Below are 19266 nucleotides of genomic sequence, written 5' to 3' on the forward strand. Positions count from 1 at the left end.
AAGGTGCAAGCAAAGGAAGATAACTACACTTATTAACCTAATTTGAGAAAGAAAATTTAGGCAAAATTCTACTTGTTTATTTTGTGTGCAATTTGGATTACATTGACTACCTTGAAATCGTAGCTGGCCAATCCAATCTAGCAATCATGTGGCAGCGCGTTTTTTCGGTTTCGAGAATGCCTACTCTCACTGTATCTTTTTTCCTGACGTTGTCTCTAGTTTTAAGCGCTGCTTATGGAACTATATCCCCATCAGACAAAAAGAAATCATCTAAGGTAAGTGCTTACACATTGAATCTTTTGAGCGGCCAAGCTGCAGCGCCGTTTTGCGACTGCAGCGATATGTCTGCGTGGCACTCTTGGTTAATCCTTTCGTTTCATGCACCCACATTGCAGACCGTAGAACCGTTAGACCCCGGTTCTGAAGACGTTTTCGAGCGTGATTTAGTAAAGGAAGTTTTCAAAGTCAGCGATGTGTTGAAGCATCACCGATCCTACTGCAACACGAAAACGAAAGCCAGGCGTTTCGCGGGTGCAGTGCTTGGTTACGTTACCCCGGTGAGTATCAAACAAAACTGCGTGTTCGCTCCACCTCGTTTATGAATTGATAAGAAATGCGGTCAGCTACGTCAATAGCGCTATTCGTGACTGCTTTTTCTTAATCTGCAGTGGAACAACCGTGGTTACGACATCGCTAAAATATTCGGCTCCAAGTTCACCTATGTTTCCCCAGTTTGGCTGCAGCTTGAGCTTTCGCAAGAGACGTCGACAGGTTTTGCGGTCGCCGGACAGCATGACGTTGACGTCGGCTGGATTCAGGACGTGAAATCTGCTGGAGAAGCAGTCAAGATGGGTGAGTAACCCACTCAAAGAAGAAATCGGTGCAGAGTCGGAAAACGAGATTCATTCATGTTCGGTTCAGTCAAAGCAGTTGGGTTTTGGAGTTTAAATCGGTTGTGTTGAATTGCATGTTTAAATAAGAACACCTTGCCACACTTTGTAATGTGTTTCTCGGGATTGATTTCTCGCTCTCTCAGTTCCTCGGGTTTTGTTCGAAAAGTGGACACCCCAACTGCTTACGAAAGTAGCCGCATCAAAGAAGAAGATGAATGCAATGGCAAAAACATTGGTGGATGTAGCCGAAAAGAGTGGCTTTGATGGATACGTCCTGGAATTGTGGTCACAGTTCGGTGGACACATGACTGCGTAAGTCTGTCCCTGTTTCACTTTGCCTCATCATCAGCTCTGGCTCATCTCCATGTGAAGAAAAGAAAAAAAATGAAAGGGAAAGAAAGCTTCTTAACTGTATTGTCTGTAATGTTGCTGTGTGTCAAGGACAGACATGCATTGTTAACCTAAGCCATAATTAGAATATTTGCTTCCAATTGACTGGTGGAAATAAATGTTATTTCTCACTCTCTCCAGTTTCACAGCACATCGAACAGCAATAGTGAAATCGGGGCTTAGGAAAGGGATGGAGAGCCCATAGCTAGCCAAGACGAGCTAGCCGGGGGCTTACTTCGGGAACTTCCCCTCAGGGTGGCAAATAGTACTTTTTGAAGCTGATCTGGGGATAAATTCTGCAGTCGTGAAAGTGGATTTAATTGAAGCAGATATGGATAGTTATTGAATGATGAACAGCCTTTCTTATCTATATTGTAAAACTGTGTTAATATACTGGTATTCACAACTCTAGCAATTTTTGTCATTACACTGCACAATGTACAGCATGTTTTATTCAAAGCACAAGTGCAGCACTTTTTTGCATACAAAGGACTTTTCGGAGCATGTGTGGCCATACACCATCAGGGAAAAGGTTTACAAGACAGCCTTGTGGGCAGTTCATGCCCGTATTCTTCCAAAAATTGCAGTCAGAAATACGCATTGGCTGTGGCAATGGCCGAATGACAAAAGGTTTTTAAAGCGGAGCTTTCAAGGTGAACCCTCCTGACCTTTGCTGACTGCTGCAGGGTGTTGCTGCTGATGTCTTGCCAAATGGCTAATACAAAGAAAATAAAAGAAGTATGTGCCCAAAGATGGGATTGAACCTCTGTCCTCCTGCACAGAAGCCCTATGCTCTGTTTGGCTACAACTGCAAGCATGCTTCTCTTGTGCCGATGCCAGGTAGTTCTTTCAGATGATTGGGGCCGTGTGCATCATGTCACGCAGCACGGGCATCCGAGAGCACGTTAGCGCGAAAGCACATGCACGCGCATGCCAGTTTTTGTTTGGTCACAGATTCTGGAATTAAATAGGCAATAGCACACTCTTGGCAGTACACCTCTTCTAACCACTCTTCCCTCGGTAAACATCACCTTCATCGTCGTGACATCATTCTGTTGATGTCTCGCAGTGTATATTTATATTTTGGCATAGCTCGTAGTGTGGTGGAGTCCATAAATATAAGTGTTGCACTACGTTAAAGTTGTGACCTATGTGTTGTTGGAGAGTTGTACCTAGCATTTAATTAACCGCTTCATGAAAGTTTAGCTTCGTATAAATTCCAACATATACTTTGGATCTGCATAGTTTTTTATTCTGGCGAGTATGAGTGTTGCACATAGGGCCACTGTTACATCAACAAATGTTGTGCCTACAGTAGAACTCCATCGATACATTCCTTAGGTGACTTCGCAAAAAGAATGCATGATCCAAAAAATTTAATATTCGGTAATGCACGTGGCAGCAGTACAGATGAACCAAAAACTACTCTCACATCAAACTTAATGTAAAGTATAATGAAAAGCCAACAAACTATAAGAACCCATTAAATAGAGCTTGTGCTTGCTGCCTGGCAGTTAGATTGAATGTTAAACACTTTTTTTCCGAGTAGTTGTAGCTGTTAACACACTAAATCGTGCTTAAGTTTTTGATCAGGCTTTTGGATCAAATATTCAATAACAACAGCCTCCTTTTGAGCACTCACAGCACTTTCTCATTTGCCTCTCAGCCATGCGCGAAGGAACTGAGCAAGGTATTAAAGGCCATGACAGTATCCGTGGAGAGGTATGTGGGGTAAATGCTTGTGCCTTTGTTGACCTCCTCTTCACTTTTGATGTCGTCCACCATGCCGAGTTCAGCCCCAATGCCTGACATTATCGGTGGTTCCACTGTCTCAACGCCATCATCGGGACATAGGCTCCTATTTACTCTATAATTATCTACAAGTGTAGCTTTCAATTTGTTAAGCTAGCCGGTACATATTCAGTTACTGTAAACACCGATTTCTCTAGATTACTTCCACTGATCAGTGCTATCTCCATTTATTTTCCCAGTCTGTCATTTTACAGAAGGAGGGTTTCAGAACCAAGTTTGGTGCAAATGCAAGTGGTGGTATCACATTCTTTGAGCATTCACCCCTGCCTTCCCTTCTACACTTGTGAAATTAATGATGGACGTACCTGTTACCACAACAGATGCATGCCTCTGAGCAATTTTAAGTCTTCGGCTGTACAAAATGTGAGCAGCAAAACTAGCTAGGCTGGCTGCAGTACCTGACTCGAGATTGGCTCCGATGTTACAGAGCCATGCGCTGACTTTGCTTTAGAGCAACATATCCACATTTCACGTTAAGTACCTGCAATTTTCAGTCATGCTTCTGCCTGCCATACAATTGGTAACCATCTGATTCACTTTAAACATTTGCCAAAGGGCTGTGCATTTGTATGCTATATGGCATGCACAGGCTAGTGTGTCAGAACCACAATAGACAGGCGTGCCGACTAATGTCTCAGCGATCTGTCACACCCAGCTTTCTACAGTGCTCTCTTACTCTGCTGACCTCCTCTCTTCTTTGTGCCTTTGTAGCCTGCTCTCTCCCATATGTTAGAATTTTATTCACTGTTGTGCAGGTAGATCAGGGAACACTGCCTATCAGGCCATACAATCATTTGATGTGACTGCCTTTGTGTGAGATGCATTTCGTCATAGTGTTTTCTTCACCTGTTATCTGCACATAGAAAAGGACACAATTAGCCGTTAGCATTGCAAGGGGGCACAGACAGCACAGTTGCTAATGGTAGTGCTAAATTTCAGTGCCTCCTATGTATTGGCCCACGAAGCTGTAATCTGCACTAAATTAGTTGGACTACATGGTAAGGTGAACCGGCGCACCTTTTCACCTTACTCCCTAGCCAAGACACAGGAGTTCTTGAGCGCTTCTTTAAGGCGTATGGGGTCCTTTGTGGCAGAAAGATTTGGTATCCCTTGAAAGAAAGGTGCATTATGTATGATGGCTGTGGTTATTTGTTGTCATCTCTAGTGTCAACATTCTGAAATGGAAGGCACATGTTGTAGTATAAGAAAAACATTGTGCTGTTGGTAATCATCAAGAAATTCTTTATGCGTCATTGCAGCTAAAAAGTGTTTCGCATTCTCTCATTACAGTGAAATGACAAAGCTTGTTCAGCATTTGGCCAAAGAGCTGCAGACTAAAAATTTGGATCTGATTCTCGTCATTCCACCTGCAGTGTACCAAGGGTGAGTGTATGTTTTTTTTTTTATTTTTATGCCCATGCTCACATGTTCATTGCTATGATGCTTTTATTGCATGTCATTACTCATGCTCATTGTTTTTGTGCTTTGCAGGGACATGCCAGGGATGTTTTCAAAGAAGGACTTTGACAATTTAGTGAGCCACGTTACTGCATTTAGCCTGATGACCTATGACTACTCGAGCCCACAAAGGTATAGAATTTTCATTCTGTCCTGGTGAAGCACATGAGCATCTTCTTGGCTGAAGTGCCACAAAGGAAGCATTGCATGCAAAATTTTTAGAATGTTTGAAGTCAGAGTGCCAAATTTAATTCAAAATACTTGCTCAGCTTGTGTACAAGGTTACCATTAATTTCAGCTAAGCTTTCACATTTGAAAGGATTAGCTGCTACCTGTGCAGCATTTTTAGCATGTTAATTTATTATGTTTAAAGTGTCTATGATAATCTACATTACTTTTGTACTGCTATTTTAGAACATCTACAGTGAGGGCGAGAAATTGCAGTTCCTAGGCAAGCAATTTACCAAGAATTTCTTCTTTGCACAGCAGGCCACTGTTAGAGCAGCATGTATCTTTCTTTTATTGAATGAGTCAACTATTCTATGAAACTGATTCTGGAAATCTTGTAAGGTGGATTTGGTTAATTCACAGGTGGTAGCAGGGCCAGTTTGCAGTATTTAGGCATTGAGGCACCCCAAGTGCAGAGTGTACCTTGAATGAGTGGGCTGGTAAATGAAATGTAGCACAATGTAAATTTATGTTCCAGACCTGGGCCATCAAGTCCTATCGAATGGGTACGCAAATGTGTGGAGCTGCTGGCTCCTGAAAAAAATGCTCAGCGTGCAAAGATACTTCTCGGCCTCAACTTTTATGGTTATTCATACACAAGTGTTGGTGGCGGACCAATCCTAGGAAGCCAGTGAGTATTATGTTGCATGAGCCAATTGAACGTAGAGTGTAGTCGCAGTGCTGCCGTGTTTCGTTCTTATAGCTTTGTCGTTTTGTTAGACACAACAAAACGCCCATAGGTTGGCATACTCACCCATGTGCATTGACTCGCACTCATGCTTAATTCTCAGGCACGAGTGTGGGAGAGTGCTGATGAGTACGAGTGAGTGCCAGTGGGGGGGTGTGAAAGTGAGTCTGTGTGAGTGGATGTATAAGTACGAGCATATGTGAATGGATGCAAACATGAATGAGTAACAATGAGTGGTGTAAGGGGATGAGAGTGGGAGTGCAAATGAGTGTGTTCAGAAAAAATACTGTTGAGTTGAGTGTCCACTTAATTTTTTTTTGACCTGTGAAAAGGCCTCAGCAGTTTGCTGCTTGTTGCACAGAGTGCATTAATCATTTCTAGTGTGCTGCGTGGTGTGTTGTGGGGAAAAAAAAAATCTAAACAAAATTTTCATGTGTCTGCTGGATTTGTGGAATGACATTTGTGTGCACGTGCTTCCAGCGCCTTAGGTGACAGGTCTATACAGATCTGTACAGATTGCGTCACACTTGTAATCAGCATTAATCCAATGCACTTTAGTTTGCATCCGCTTTCCTCCTGTCACTTGCTCATTAAAGAAGCCTGCTTCTGGTGATGTGCCACCAAGTGAAGCCTTTCACTCCTTTTGCTTCTAGCTATACAGCGGAAATGGACACTGAGGTGTTGTGTGAGCATGAGTTGTGATTGAGTGTGCTTTTGCTTCTGGCAATGCAATGAACGTTCACACTTTTATAGCGTGAAATGGATTACCTGATTATTGGAAGCTGGGTGTGGTTGTGCAGCACGAAATGCAAGCAATGGTAGCTGGCCTGCCTGCCAATCCATCTTCAGAGGCAGGATGTGTTGAATTTCCTGTACGGAGCATAGTTGCATTTCGAAGAGCGCTGCTGCTGCTGCTTAGTCTAGCGTGACTGATGCTGCATATGGCATATTGTCACATTGCTGCTACGGTGAGAAAACAAACACTGAACTCTAAAATAAATCTGAACTGATGGGTCAAGTTTATGCACCATTTATAGATGTCTCACCGTACATTCAAAAGCAGCCACTGGTGCTTTTGTATGTTCTAGAACACACAACACTTCACGGTGCACGCAATGTGATCGCACAGGCATCTTTTGCTATAAATTCGTGACAACCTTCCAGCAAATTTCGGAGACAGCAGGTGTGCCTTGCGCCAAGCAGCAGCTTGATAACAGTGATAATCCAGCCAAAAATAGTCACTGGCAGAAAGCAATACAATGTATGCATGACAACACATGCAGTAATGTGACAAATGTAATGCACGGCAAAGAAGTGCGGGAGTGGATGCTACTGCATTTCTGGCCCCTGCACTAGTTTAGCTTTCGAGCAGATTAAATAGGTGCCACTACTTCAAGATATATGTGATAGCGTGGCAATGCTAGACATCTCATATTTGCCACAAATAGGATTTAAACTAGGGCTACACAACTCGAAACTAGCAATGGCCAAAATAAACTTCTCTGGGAGCCACACGGATAACACTTTACTGAAAGACTTTGCATCTTTTGCTTGCTAAGCTTGCAGAAATACAGTCTGTTTGGTGTCATTCATTGCTGTCCTCAGCACATCTTGTAATGTCACATCATTCCTTGATTCCTGAAGGCTGCTTTTGGTCAGTCATTGAAGCGTCTGCTCACACACACACATGTGCTTCCGAAAGGAGACGCCAGTTTAAAGGCATTGTTAGCTATGTTTTCGTATTTGCTTTTATCAGGGTTCTTATAAAACCGAAGGAGGGGCTGCTCCCTCTGCATACCTTTTAGCTCTGGTGAACACTGCAGGCCAATGCATGCATTATGTATTTGGCAGTCTTTCGGTGCCACTGAGAAGGGGCCATAAAACAGGGGTTACTCTGTTTCCAATCTTCTAATGGCTTGAAAGGCTGTTGGAATTCTGCTAAAAGGTTCTCAACATGTTCTGAAGCTTTTTTCAGCATAGTACTTTTAACTTTGACTTGGAAAACATGCGGTGCTAGAAATTATTGATAAAGAAGCTATTTATGATTCACTAAAGTATGATAGAGGTAGAAAACATTATGACTTTCACCATTAGACTGGACAAGAAGTGGCTGCGTCTGTATCCTAATACCGATATGAGTCAGCTTAGTATCATGTCGGGAAATCAGCCTGCTCAGCCGTATTCACTTTATTACGAACTCCTTAAAATGTGTCGATGAAGAGCAGCATTTTATTTGCACTGGCCTAGTAGAAAGCTTTAAACAACATAGTTGATGTCAATGTTGCTAGATTCCAAATCACCTTGGCCAACGCTTACTCCTGACCTGTCGCAATGTGTGCAGATATTTGTCTAGGTTGAAAAGTAAAGCAAATGTACCCCAAAAAATGCATGTGTGTGCTAGCACTACGTGCACAATCATTCGGTTGAAACATATTGGAAAAGCAAATGGTCGATTCATTCGCTGCTGTGCAAATAATGTGGTTTTGGCATTAGTAATTTGATGGATATGTTCAGTGGTGATGTGCCTTTATCTTCTCCCAACAAGGGATCCTATGCTCCCACGCCCTTTTTGTTTTATATTGCCTGACATAGCCAGCAGTTCATGTCATTTTGGCGACAAAGTTGACATTTCTTTTTCTTTTTTTACATTATATAGCCATGCTCCGATTGCAGCACCAACACACCGTAAAAATCCAAGTTTGACTGCGGGCTGTAGAAAATTTGCTTCGCGAGCTGCATGCGGCTCGGATATGTTGTGCAGCCCTCTTTAGACAGTGCTTGGATGAGCTGCCTTTATCCAGGGCAAATCTTAAACTTATATTCTTGTCTTGTCATAAATTTTCTCATCTTAAATGGACACATTAATTACTTGTGCATCTTGGTGTATTGCAAGCTGCTCACTTGAATGATATGTGACTATTTACAGGCTAATTCAAGAGCTTTCGAAAAGCAAGAAGCATGTGATAAACTGGGACGACGAAGCCTCAGAGCACTACTTTGAGTACAAGTGAGTCTCTCTTTTATTCTGCATGCAAGCTGCTCTAGCTTACAGCCATCCCAAGGTGAGGCGTTGGGTATCTTTTAATGGAATAACCATAGTGTTAACATTACAGACACAAGAAAAGTGACAGGACAGTGTCTGTCGTGTTGATGTTACAGTTATATTCGCTTTACGTTTGAACTGACTAGCTCAAGAGCAAGTTCTACTAAGTGAGTTATTTTGTGTAGAAAATTACTTGAGTGTCAAAAAAGAACGATAGCATGTAGGAATTTCGCATGCAGCTGAAACATTGCGTGAGCTGAAATGGGGGTCCATTGAGATTGGGAGCGTTTGCTTATAATGTAGCAAACGGAAGATTGGTGCCTTGACACATCTCGGGTACTGTCCAATTTTTGTCAAGTTTCGTGGGTGCTAGGCATGTCTTTGAGGTGAGAACAGACATTGAGTCTTGATGAATGATGAAGACAGCTGAAAAAAAGTGCATGTGTGACTGCATGGAGAGCAACCCTATTAGACAGATATGGCACAGCAGGAACTTAATAGCCCGCATGTAGGCTAGAATAACAAAAGGCGTGGATTTGAATAGTAGTGGATGTGATACCTCGTGCCTAATCAGAGCACATAGGACTTTTATTGCCATGGACTCACTGTATTGCAATGATTTGGTGGTGCAAACGTGTTGACAGCGATATAATCACCATGATGACCCTTTTGAAGGGGCCCCGAACCACTTTTTATCGAAAGCGAGAAATGCACTTGAAGTTAAGATAGACTGTTTCAGAAATACTTCGCCTCAAAAAGTACTTCAATGCATTCAGCAGAAGCAGAATTATTGGCAATCAAACATCCCTTTCGCGGTGCATCCACTCCTTTCTCAATGCCTTGCACTGTGAAGGCTACGCCGGAGCGAGGCGTGCCCACAACGCTCCGCCTACTCAACATCACCATAGTGCACAGTTCAAATTTGTTTTTGGATGTTCATGTAGACACCACGACTTTCGATTTTGATGCCTACGACACGCCAAACACGGTTATCCTCCGCGAGCTGCAGTGTGCTCAGCCAGCAGACTTGTCGCAGCACCCCGCGGCAGTCGCGGTATCTACGCTACGTAGCTGACCAAAGCTACATGCAACTGTAGTGCGTATGTGCAGCGTTTCCTTTGTACACGACAGGGCTTGAGTGTGTGTTCGCGTTCATATGCTCCATGTCCGTGCTACTGTGGTGCGGACCAGCTTTGTACCTGCACTAGCTTGACCATTTGCACATTTTGCAGTGCTATCAATAGCTCAATATGCAGCTAAGTTTGCCAAGACAGTTTAGCCAGGAGCAGCCAGGAGTGAGAGTGCGCTGGCAAGCGTGCGTGTGGTCTGACCTTAAGTTTCGAATGGTTCAAGGCTAGTTGAGTGTTCAAAACTCGACGAAATTAGCGAGATCCGACATCTACGACATGCAAGGTAGCCAAAGTGTAATTCCTATGTAGGCGGCTGCGGCCGAGCACGAGCAGACGACATTCAGCATCTTCCTGAAGTAATTGATTACTATTGAAATTTGAAAGCAGATTTTCGCTTACTTTAGCCTGTACTGCATCAATAAATATACACAGTAACAGTAGGAAGTGCACTGATCCTAACAACCTTCTTGATTGATTGTCAGCTATTGGCCAGTAGCAGCCTGCGTATGGGAATCTGCTATGTTACGACATAAAGCAGCCCAAAAGAATGAGGAGTAGGCTTATTTTGAAAAGAGAGCGTTTCAGAAGAATGTGACTTTGCGCTTCGCTTGCGAGCTCCACAAATCTTGCACAACTGCAAAATTTGGCTGAGTAGTTCACAGCAGTGTATGCTATTCGCGGACTGTGTTTTTTTCACCAAGCCTGAGGGATGGTTCAGGACCCATTTAAGGTACATTTTTACCCGTTTCTCTTTTTGAAAAGAAGGTGGGTTCTGTAAAATATGAATGTTTCTGGCACATTATGGCTGATCACAGCACCACAATATGCCAGCGTCAATGCTGCTGCTCTCAAATGCGTCACGTGGTGTTTCGTTACATTCTGCTGTGGTACAGTTACCTATAGGCTGAACCTCTATTGCTTCAAACTTATTTTGCTCATGCACACACTTAATGATCAACTGCATATCCTTCAGTATGGCAAGATGCACTTGTTGGTAGTTTGTGATAGTCTAGAGAAACGGGGCATGCAGGAACAGGGATAGAAAAATACATGAAAAGACACGCAAAGCACTACTACATTAATCAATACAGCTTTCAGTCTAATTTATTAGGCAAGAATAAAGGCAGGAGTAATACAAGTTGTTCGCATTGAAAAGTATACAGGATAGCTTGGACATATTCTTTAGTGCCAAGACACACAATCTTGATCTTCTAAGATGATTATTTCTGAAATTGACATTTGAAAAAAACGGGTCACCTTGTTTGTTCAGGATAAGCTCAATCTTCTTGCAATCTGTGACCCCTTCGTAGTGAAAAGACTGGTGAAAATTTAGTAATTGTGAAGGCTACTCCTGACAAAGAACTTGAAAGTGTTCGCAGCCGACCTGAAGCACTTGTATTATGTATTCACTTCCACAGTCTGGCCTATTAATGTGCATCAAAGACAGCAGTACTGTTTAAATTAATAGTGCTGTTTGTGTCTTTCCATGTCTTCTTCTGTCTCTGTTCCTGTCTGTGTGCTATTCCTCTTGTGCATATTCTCTTGAGATAAAAAGAACAGCGTAGTGTCATAATAACTTTTATATATTCATTTCCTCATGTTAGTTGGTCTGTTACGAGCCTGGAAAACCCATTGTTTAACCAAATTGCATGGGAAAATATGCACAGCAGCAGCACAACTCCATGTACATGGACTTTTTTTTGCTTCCACAAACACGTAAAGGCGCTCAAGAACCGCAGAGCATGATCTTTTTTGCTGACGTATATCAGCAGGCAAACAGTGAATACGGCAAATTAGTTCTGCGGAATTCCACAAGGTGGAGTAAGCCTGATGAAAGGAAAAATTGTCATCCACCCATATGTAGCACGAAGCTACAAAGGAAACCGATACGGCTTTCTTCAGAAACAAAGCATCGTAGTTGAGGAAAAATTCGTCCTGGACTGGGATTTGAACCCGGGACCAACTCCTTTCCGCCGGGGCAGTCGCTCTACCATCTGAGCTAACCAGGAGGCTAGCAGATCGCAGTGCGAGGGCGAATTAATTGGCAACTCGAAGCACAAGGACACTTAATATGGCAAATCAGTTCCGTGGAATCCTGTAAGGTGCCCTAAATAATGTCACGTAGTAGTGACGGTGAAGAAAACAGTCGCAAAACTGTGAATGACGAAACGGACTTTTTATTGGGCGAACCTGTGCCCACAAAAGCAAGTTGCACTCGAAGCACAACAATAACGGCGAACACAGTCGGCGATTCGAAATCTGATCAGCGGCAAAACGTGTCGGCTTTTATACATGAGTTCCAGAATAATCCCTGGTGACCTCGTGTCTTTCAGAAAGTACTAAACAATTTGCGTCGCTCATACAATCAGATTATATAAGCGTCGGTGGCAACAGACGACGGATAGAAGCATCGTTAACGTTCGAGAAACTTCCAATACATGCAGGCGCGTCCTGCGCCGAGCGATAACATTTAACATTTGTTAGCTGGTGAAAAGCGGTCACCGGTGAAAGGTAAACAAGTACACGTGTTAATACCCAGCGTAGGTCATCGCTTCCGGCTGTGGTTGAGGTGATGCTGGAACTTCTGGCACTTCCAGTGACTGCTGAATCTCTTCTTTAACTAAGTACACGTGTCAATAATTTATAATACTTGCTTTTATGAACCAGTTTCAGTACCGACGAAGGTGGGTGCACCATGACGTCATGATACATTGGCTCACCACTTCCCTACGATCGCTGTGGCTGCCACACGCAAGCACACCTGGAAAGAACATGCGCAGCACTTTTGTTTATTTTTTTCATAACATCATCGTGCCTAGCCTTATTGCTACTTACACAATGTCAGCAAATATTGCTTTGTTTCATGATGCCACAATAGGCACTGGGCAGCTGTTGTAGGGCACCAGCAGTGTGCTAAACTGCGCACTGGTGAGCCGCAGCAGTAAAGAACATTGGCATGTCATGCAGGCAACGGGGCGAAGGGGGCGCACACACCGCTTCCAGTAATTTCACATTGCGGTATTTAAGGCCTGACAAACCTGAAAAACACATTCTCTTGCATCTGCTCTTGAGAAAGGTCACCTCCTGTACGAGGCAGGTCATATTCATGCCATCAAATATTAGTATGAGAACCAGAAAACGAGTGCAAAATGCGATGCAAATTCACTGCACAAACAAAGGTCACCACAGCAAGCTAGGACATGGAACTCCAAAAGTTATCTTGCAGATGTTTTGCTGTGCACGTTAGCATTGTCGTGTATTTATTCAGGTAGATTAGGGAAGCAGCCCAGAAATACCACACAAACATCTCCCGTTTTGTTTTTTACGCTGCTTCGCTGATTGCACGTGTGTCGGCGTGTTCCCGTTCTGTCTTTTTTTTTCCTGCAATGCTTTGCCGAACCTAATGTCTTAAAATCTAGCCCAATGCTCAGTCTTGGCCTATGTTACACAGCTTGGCACCATGAGAACCAGCGACCGCGGCAGCCGGTGCATGTGTAAGGCCTGCATTGATGGCGAGTGTGCACACGTCACTGCATTGGAATTCGCCATCGATGCAGAGCACACTGAGGCGTGTACCTGATGCCACCAAAGTTGGATAGCATAAGGAAGGAAAGTATACCCTAAAATAGAAAGACTGATCAACGAAGAGGATGGAAAAATGACGACTACAAATCCATGTATTCGCCTTCATTGCCGAAGCTCAGAAAGAAAGGAAGAATACTTCATTGCATGACGAAGATCAGGAGCCATCATGCCTGCGGAGGGGAAGACACAGTTTACATGAAACACGAAGCTCTTGCAAATGTACGGCTCCTTTATTTATGTTAGAACAACTAGACAAAAGGAAAGCGGCATGGATGTACGTACCGTTGCCTACGGACCACACATATCCAGGCTTTTCGCTGTTCCATCTGGTGAGGCGGCGACGAAAACCGATTTAACTAAGTGGCCTCATCAGCTTCAGTCATGTTTGATTAACTGTTCACGCACCCAAAACCACAACATGTTTGTTCAGATTTGGTTCCACGTGGTATTTCGGCAGCACAAAACAGAAGAAACGACGGAACATAATCAACCAAGTAGCTGGCAGGCTGCACCTGCTGCGCTCGGCACGACTGTCACATGCTGTTACATTCGTGGTACTGCAACATGAAGGCACCAACGGTAATAGCTAATCTCACGCCTGGTGCCTATAATGTCGATTAAATTAATATATGTTATGTTTTCCAACTATTGTGCTCGCCAAGTGTCATCGTTGTACATGCGATAAGTGTGTGCTAGAGGTTCTACAGCTTCAAAAGTTTGTAGGTACTCTTTTAAGAAAACCACCGTGTTACATGCTTATGGTAGTAAATCGTATGGATTCCTATTGTCCTCATCATCATCTTTAATCATTCCTTTTCGTACACTTTCCTCTTTCCCTTGTGGGGAGTGTGCGGGCTAGGGCAGACTATCACAGGCCAAAATCTCTGCCTTTCCTAGTGCAATAAACTCTCTTCTCTCATTTGTAATTGTTTCTCATATTAGTTAGCCACGATTCAAGCTAGGTTGAAATCTCTTCTACAACCTGTTATGTTTTATCACAATGTTTCTCTGCCACGACTCATTTCCGGCATTTTTGTCTTAGGTTGCAAGATGGGAAGCGGACAGTCTTCTACCCTACCCTGCACTCGATCAACGAGCGAGTCAAGTTAGCTGAATCTCTAGGCACTGGTCTGGCCATCTGGGAGCTTGGCCAGGGTTTGGACTACTTCTACGACCTTCTTTAAGTGGGCTGGCTCTTCTGCCTCTAATGCGTGTGCCTGTGTCACTTGTGGATACGACTACATTGCCTTGGTTGGTAGTACATCATACCATCATCTCTCAGCTGGACACTCACTGCCTATTTTATGCACATTTCTGATAGAACCAAGATTATGCTTTTGTTGTACATTGTACGTCTTGTTACCTTTTATAAAATGACTTACGGTCTTGTTTCTTTTTGTGTGTCTAATGCCTTGATTACATCTTGAGATACCTTTTTTCTAGTTTCCAGTTGTTCTGAAAGCTACACCGTGGTACGGTTTGTTGGAAGTAGACTACATAGCCCGCAAACATTTAAAATGTGAAACCAGTGCGTCAAGATAGACCTTAATGAAAAAAAAATACAAGAAACCTTACTTTTGTGTGAGCTGGAACTGAGTTGGAACTTTTCCACTTTGGAAAGAAAGTAAGAAAAATCAATGGCTTTCAATTGACTAGTTTTGTTGCTAATGTCATATGTTCTATAGTTTGTATAGTTGCATTATTAGTGTGATGTTCTTGGCTGGGGGAAATTAATGTGTAGCCACTTGTGATGACAGAAATTGCATTTTAATTGAGGTTTGTAGCACTGCCTTAGAGAGGCAAATGTTTTGGTAACCGAAAGAAAAAAATTGCAGAACTTTCCTCATAAAATAAGCTCACTGTATGTATCCAGTATGTAGTCTGTATGACATTTAACTGAATATAAGCTCTGTGTTTTTAACTTTATTTTTAGCAGGTTTTTCTGCACACGCCAAGAATAGTCCGTGCTCTGCAAAACCACGCACTTCTATTGTCATGAGCAGCATTCACTTGCATACTTAGAGCCAACATATGTTGGCAGTATAGTTAACGTAAGCAAAAATTGCTGTGGAGCTGATTTCACTGTGTCGTATAGCAAAGAAAAAATTCCTTGGTGCAGTTGAGCCTTGTTTTCTCCTAACATGGTGAAAGCAAGAGAGTGTGATTTTGCCAGCCACGGTAGGCCTCATTGGCTCCAACAAGCAATAATAAAAAATAAATTGTACAGTATAGACCACTTATAATGTAACCGCTTATAGTGCAGGACCGGATATAGTACGGTCTTTTCAGACTCCCGTTAATTTTCCCATAGCACTCCATGTATATGCACACCACTTACAGTGCAGCTGCGTGAGACGAAATATCGGTTATAATGCGGCTTCCGCGGGAAAATCTCGGCGACAAGTGCGGCAGCGAGCACGCTTCTCAACAAGGTGCGTGCTCCCGGCCGGCGTATGCATTATTCAATGCAATCAAACTCTCGTTAATTCGGACTTATTTGGCCACACATCGGTTAATTCGGACTACTTTCGGAGCTCGGTGAGCGTGGAGCGCTGGAAATGTGCGACGCAAAAGAGCAAGAACGGCGCTAGCGTCCAACCGAAACGAAGCGGCGGAGTCCGCATTTTATTCTATGTCCGCATCGCCACAGCCATCAGTTGAAATCGTACGTGGATGACAGCAACGCCGGAACGCTTCAAGCCTATTTGTGTCTTTAAAGCCTGTATTCGTGCGTTTACGCACATAACACAGCGTTGGCCGCGGGCTTTCGTAACTGCGTAGTCGTCATCCACGATCGCGTCGATAGCGGCCGCAGTTCTCTCCGCAGCAGTTGCGGCGAACAGTAGTTTCGTTTTTACTCGGCACGCGCGTCGACCGCGTGCCTAAAAAACTGCGTAGTCGCCATCGATGATCGCATAGATAGCGACCGCGGTTTCGACTGCCCCCCCCCCCCCCCCTCCAATTGTTTAAACCAGTGCAGAGTAACAGGCTAGAGGAATTAACCTCAGGCTGACCTGCCACTCCTTAAATAAATTTCCTCTATATCATACACTTCACCATACCTTCAGTTCAACACCCCTGCACACAATTGTGCATCCATGATTTCATTGAAAACTCATTGCAACAATGTCTGCGATGATGCTTGAATTTGCTGTGACAAAGGGAATCACACCATGGAGCATTCGGTTTATTGAGACCTTCTCGGGGGGGCATTCGAGCACCAGGCATGTACGTATTCAAGGGGGGGGCCTGGGGCCCTCTCCCCTTTCCCATGATGACATTCTTCTTCCATTTTTGCATGCTAAAGAGGAATGCAATTACAAGCAGTACTTGTATTCTCTAAGCAGTGAATTTTTCTCCTGCAAGAGATACAGACTTGCCCACATGCAAGGAAACTCATTTTTGCAACGTATTATACCCCTGTCACACGGGACAACCTAAGTGCACTTTGAGCAAGTGCACTTCACCCGGAGTGTCATTCGCACGCTGTCACACGGGCATGCGTAGTGCCTGTGTGACAGCGTGCACTTGCTGCAAGGCGTAGTGCGTAGTCTCGGCAGCAGGGGCTCAGAAATAAATAAGCTAATATCAAAATCTGAGTCGGTAGTCTTTTTTTAACTATTGTTTTCATTATTAGGAATACTAATATGTATTAAAACGTACTTTACAAAAATTACTAGTTAACTATTCTCGCTCTCGGGCTGTTGACGGCCACGGCCGCCAGGGGCGTGATAGAGCACATGCCGTGTAATGGCCGCGTCCCTCGCGAGCAACGTCAGCCGCGAGCGCCTCATTCGGGATCAAATAAGTGCTGCCAAAAGACGCTCCAAATGCCCGTCACTTCTTTCTGTGTCATCTGCAACAAAATCCGCCATTTTGAAAGCACTCACCTTGGATACGACGCAGTCTTGTCTTGGCTCGAGATGATCGATGGTGCTAATGCGATTGCAATGATTCACTTCATTTGCACCTAAATTTTATTCTAAATGCTGTTCATATATATAATATGTTACTACTTAGCAAGTATTGCCTAAAATAACAAATATATGTTGTGCTATTGACGCACTCATCGCCATCACCATCATTTTCAAAGTGCACTTCTCTTTCTCGTGTAGCAGCGCGCCGCCAAAGTGACACTCTGTGCGCCAAAGTGCACTTGCTCAAAGTGACACTAAATTTGCCAGTGTGACAGGGGTATTATCAATCATAGGCTGGCATAAACATTATCGCTAAAGCCGTTGTTACGACTTGGGCAAGAGCTTCTAGGGTCAGCTTTGCAGTTTCTTTTTCCCCCTTGAGACAAGCAGAGGAATTTCATTTTGGATCCACGCAGAGCGACCGAGTTCGGAGTGAACTGCAATGTGCCACGAGTGCATGGTTGGCACACAGAAATACTGAGCGAATTATTCTTCTAGTTGTGTAGAGGGGCACTGCAGGTGAGCCTCGTACATTTCCGATATCATCGTCGACCTGTGAACTTCTCTCAAGCACCGCTTTTCAAACCACCGGACAACACTATGGACCATTTTACAGAAGGGTTTAGGTGCTGCCATCTTGGGCTGATATCGCTGTTGTTTTCTGTCTTTAACAGCAAAGTGTGCGTTACTAGTCGATTCGCAAGCATGAAAATAGTTGTATAAATACTAACAGTGTTTCACGACCATGTTACGTGACTTCACTTCTCATAAAACGTAGAAATTGTTTGTGCAACAGCCCAAGATGGCGGCGCCCATGAATCGAATATAAAATCGTCTATACAAAGCTTGCAACTTGTCCTAGTGGCATTTGCATATTTTTAAATCTTGCTGCATGATAGTTGGGACACCCTGTATGTTGGAGAAAACAGTTTGTTCAAATCACTGGAGGCTTGGGCCCCCTTTGAAAATAAATCCTGGCTACGTGCCTGTCGAGCATACACTCTCACTTTTACTGCAGAAGTGGTTATGAGGTGAGCATTGGGCTTACATTGTTTGCGAAACTTGTAGTTGTGCCTTCGTGCGTATGTCCCTGTGATGAAAGAAGTGCACCAGCCAAACCTTTTGGTTGAATAAAATGCAACTGTAGATGAAAAGGCATCGGTAAGATGTGAGGTGATTTTTTTTTTAAGCAGCTTGCCCTCCAAGCATATATGCATATTTCAATAAAACCGCGGAGGCTCACATGCAAAAAAAGTGTATTTCTAGTGGCTTATTAAACATGAGCCAATGCATATAACCACCTGTCGGATCCGTTCACAGCTTGGCAGCTCTTAGAATGGTTTCAGTGATGTTATATTATGTGGCTGTCAGAATTACACATGGCAGACAGATGTTCCAATCATGTGCAGAAGTTCTGTAAGATAGTGAACGGTAAAAAAGAGCTCGATAAAGAAAATGTTATATCGAACAACATTTGCAAAAGCTTGGTGGAAATTTCACAGAATTGCAAGTGTTAGATGAAATCGCAAGAAATTTGGGAAGTTAGGAAACAATTCACACAACATTAGAGGAAATTTAAAAAGACTGGGGGCATCGAAAAATATATGACATTACAGAAAATACCTTAACTGTTGCAGTAAATAGCCGAAAGAACAGAGGGGATCACTAGGTTATGGGATTTTTCATTGAGTTCCAACAGAGCTCATAAACTGTTAAATTGAAGGCACCAGCCTGTGCTGCTGTGGAAACAAGCAGTACATGTCATTTTAGATTTAGCTTCACATTTAGGCAAATATGACATTAAAAACAAACTACTTAGCCTTTTATACTCAAAGGAGAACAGAGCCACTCACTTTAAACTAGACTACAGCACAACTGGATTACTGATTACTTACTGCATGCATAGCCTACAGGTGGGAGAAACTGGCTAATATAAAACCAGGAATTACTGGTACCATTAAGAGCCATACATATCGTGAAGCTTGGTCAACTGATTTTTCAACATCATATTGACTTGTGTGAGTTGGAATATCGGATCCATGACAGGTGAGTAACGCAGAAATGGTACCAACTACGACTCTGAAAAATATTGACAATGCCGTACCCCAACCAATTTTTATGT

General features: G+C 43.4%; 1 protein-coding gene across 1 annotated transcript; it reads left to right on the forward strand.

Annotated features, from left to right (window-relative positions):
* Nucleotides 1-65: 65 nt before the first annotated feature.
* On the forward strand, nt 66-14620 carry LOC119450548 (chitinase domain-containing protein 1-like). The gene is made up of 9 exons (XM_037714044.2): nt 66-275; nt 396-557; nt 669-852; nt 1037-1205; nt 4386-4478; nt 4587-4685; nt 5260-5412; nt 8396-8476; nt 14270-14620. Exons 1-9 carry the CDS (start codon nt 147-149, stop codon nt 14409-14411), a joined length of 1212 nt encoding a protein of 403 aa, XP_037569972.1. The 5' UTR covers nt 66-146; the 3' UTR covers nt 14412-14620.
* Nucleotides 14621-19266: the final 4646 nt, after the last annotated feature.

Source organism: Dermacentor silvarum, chromosome 4 (genome assembly GCF_013339745.2).
Source record: "Dermacentor silvarum isolate Dsil-2018 chromosome 4, BIME_Dsil_1.4, whole genome shotgun sequence".
NCBI classification, from domain to species: domain Eukaryota; kingdom Metazoa; phylum Arthropoda; class Arachnida; order Ixodida; family Ixodidae; genus Dermacentor; species Dermacentor silvarum.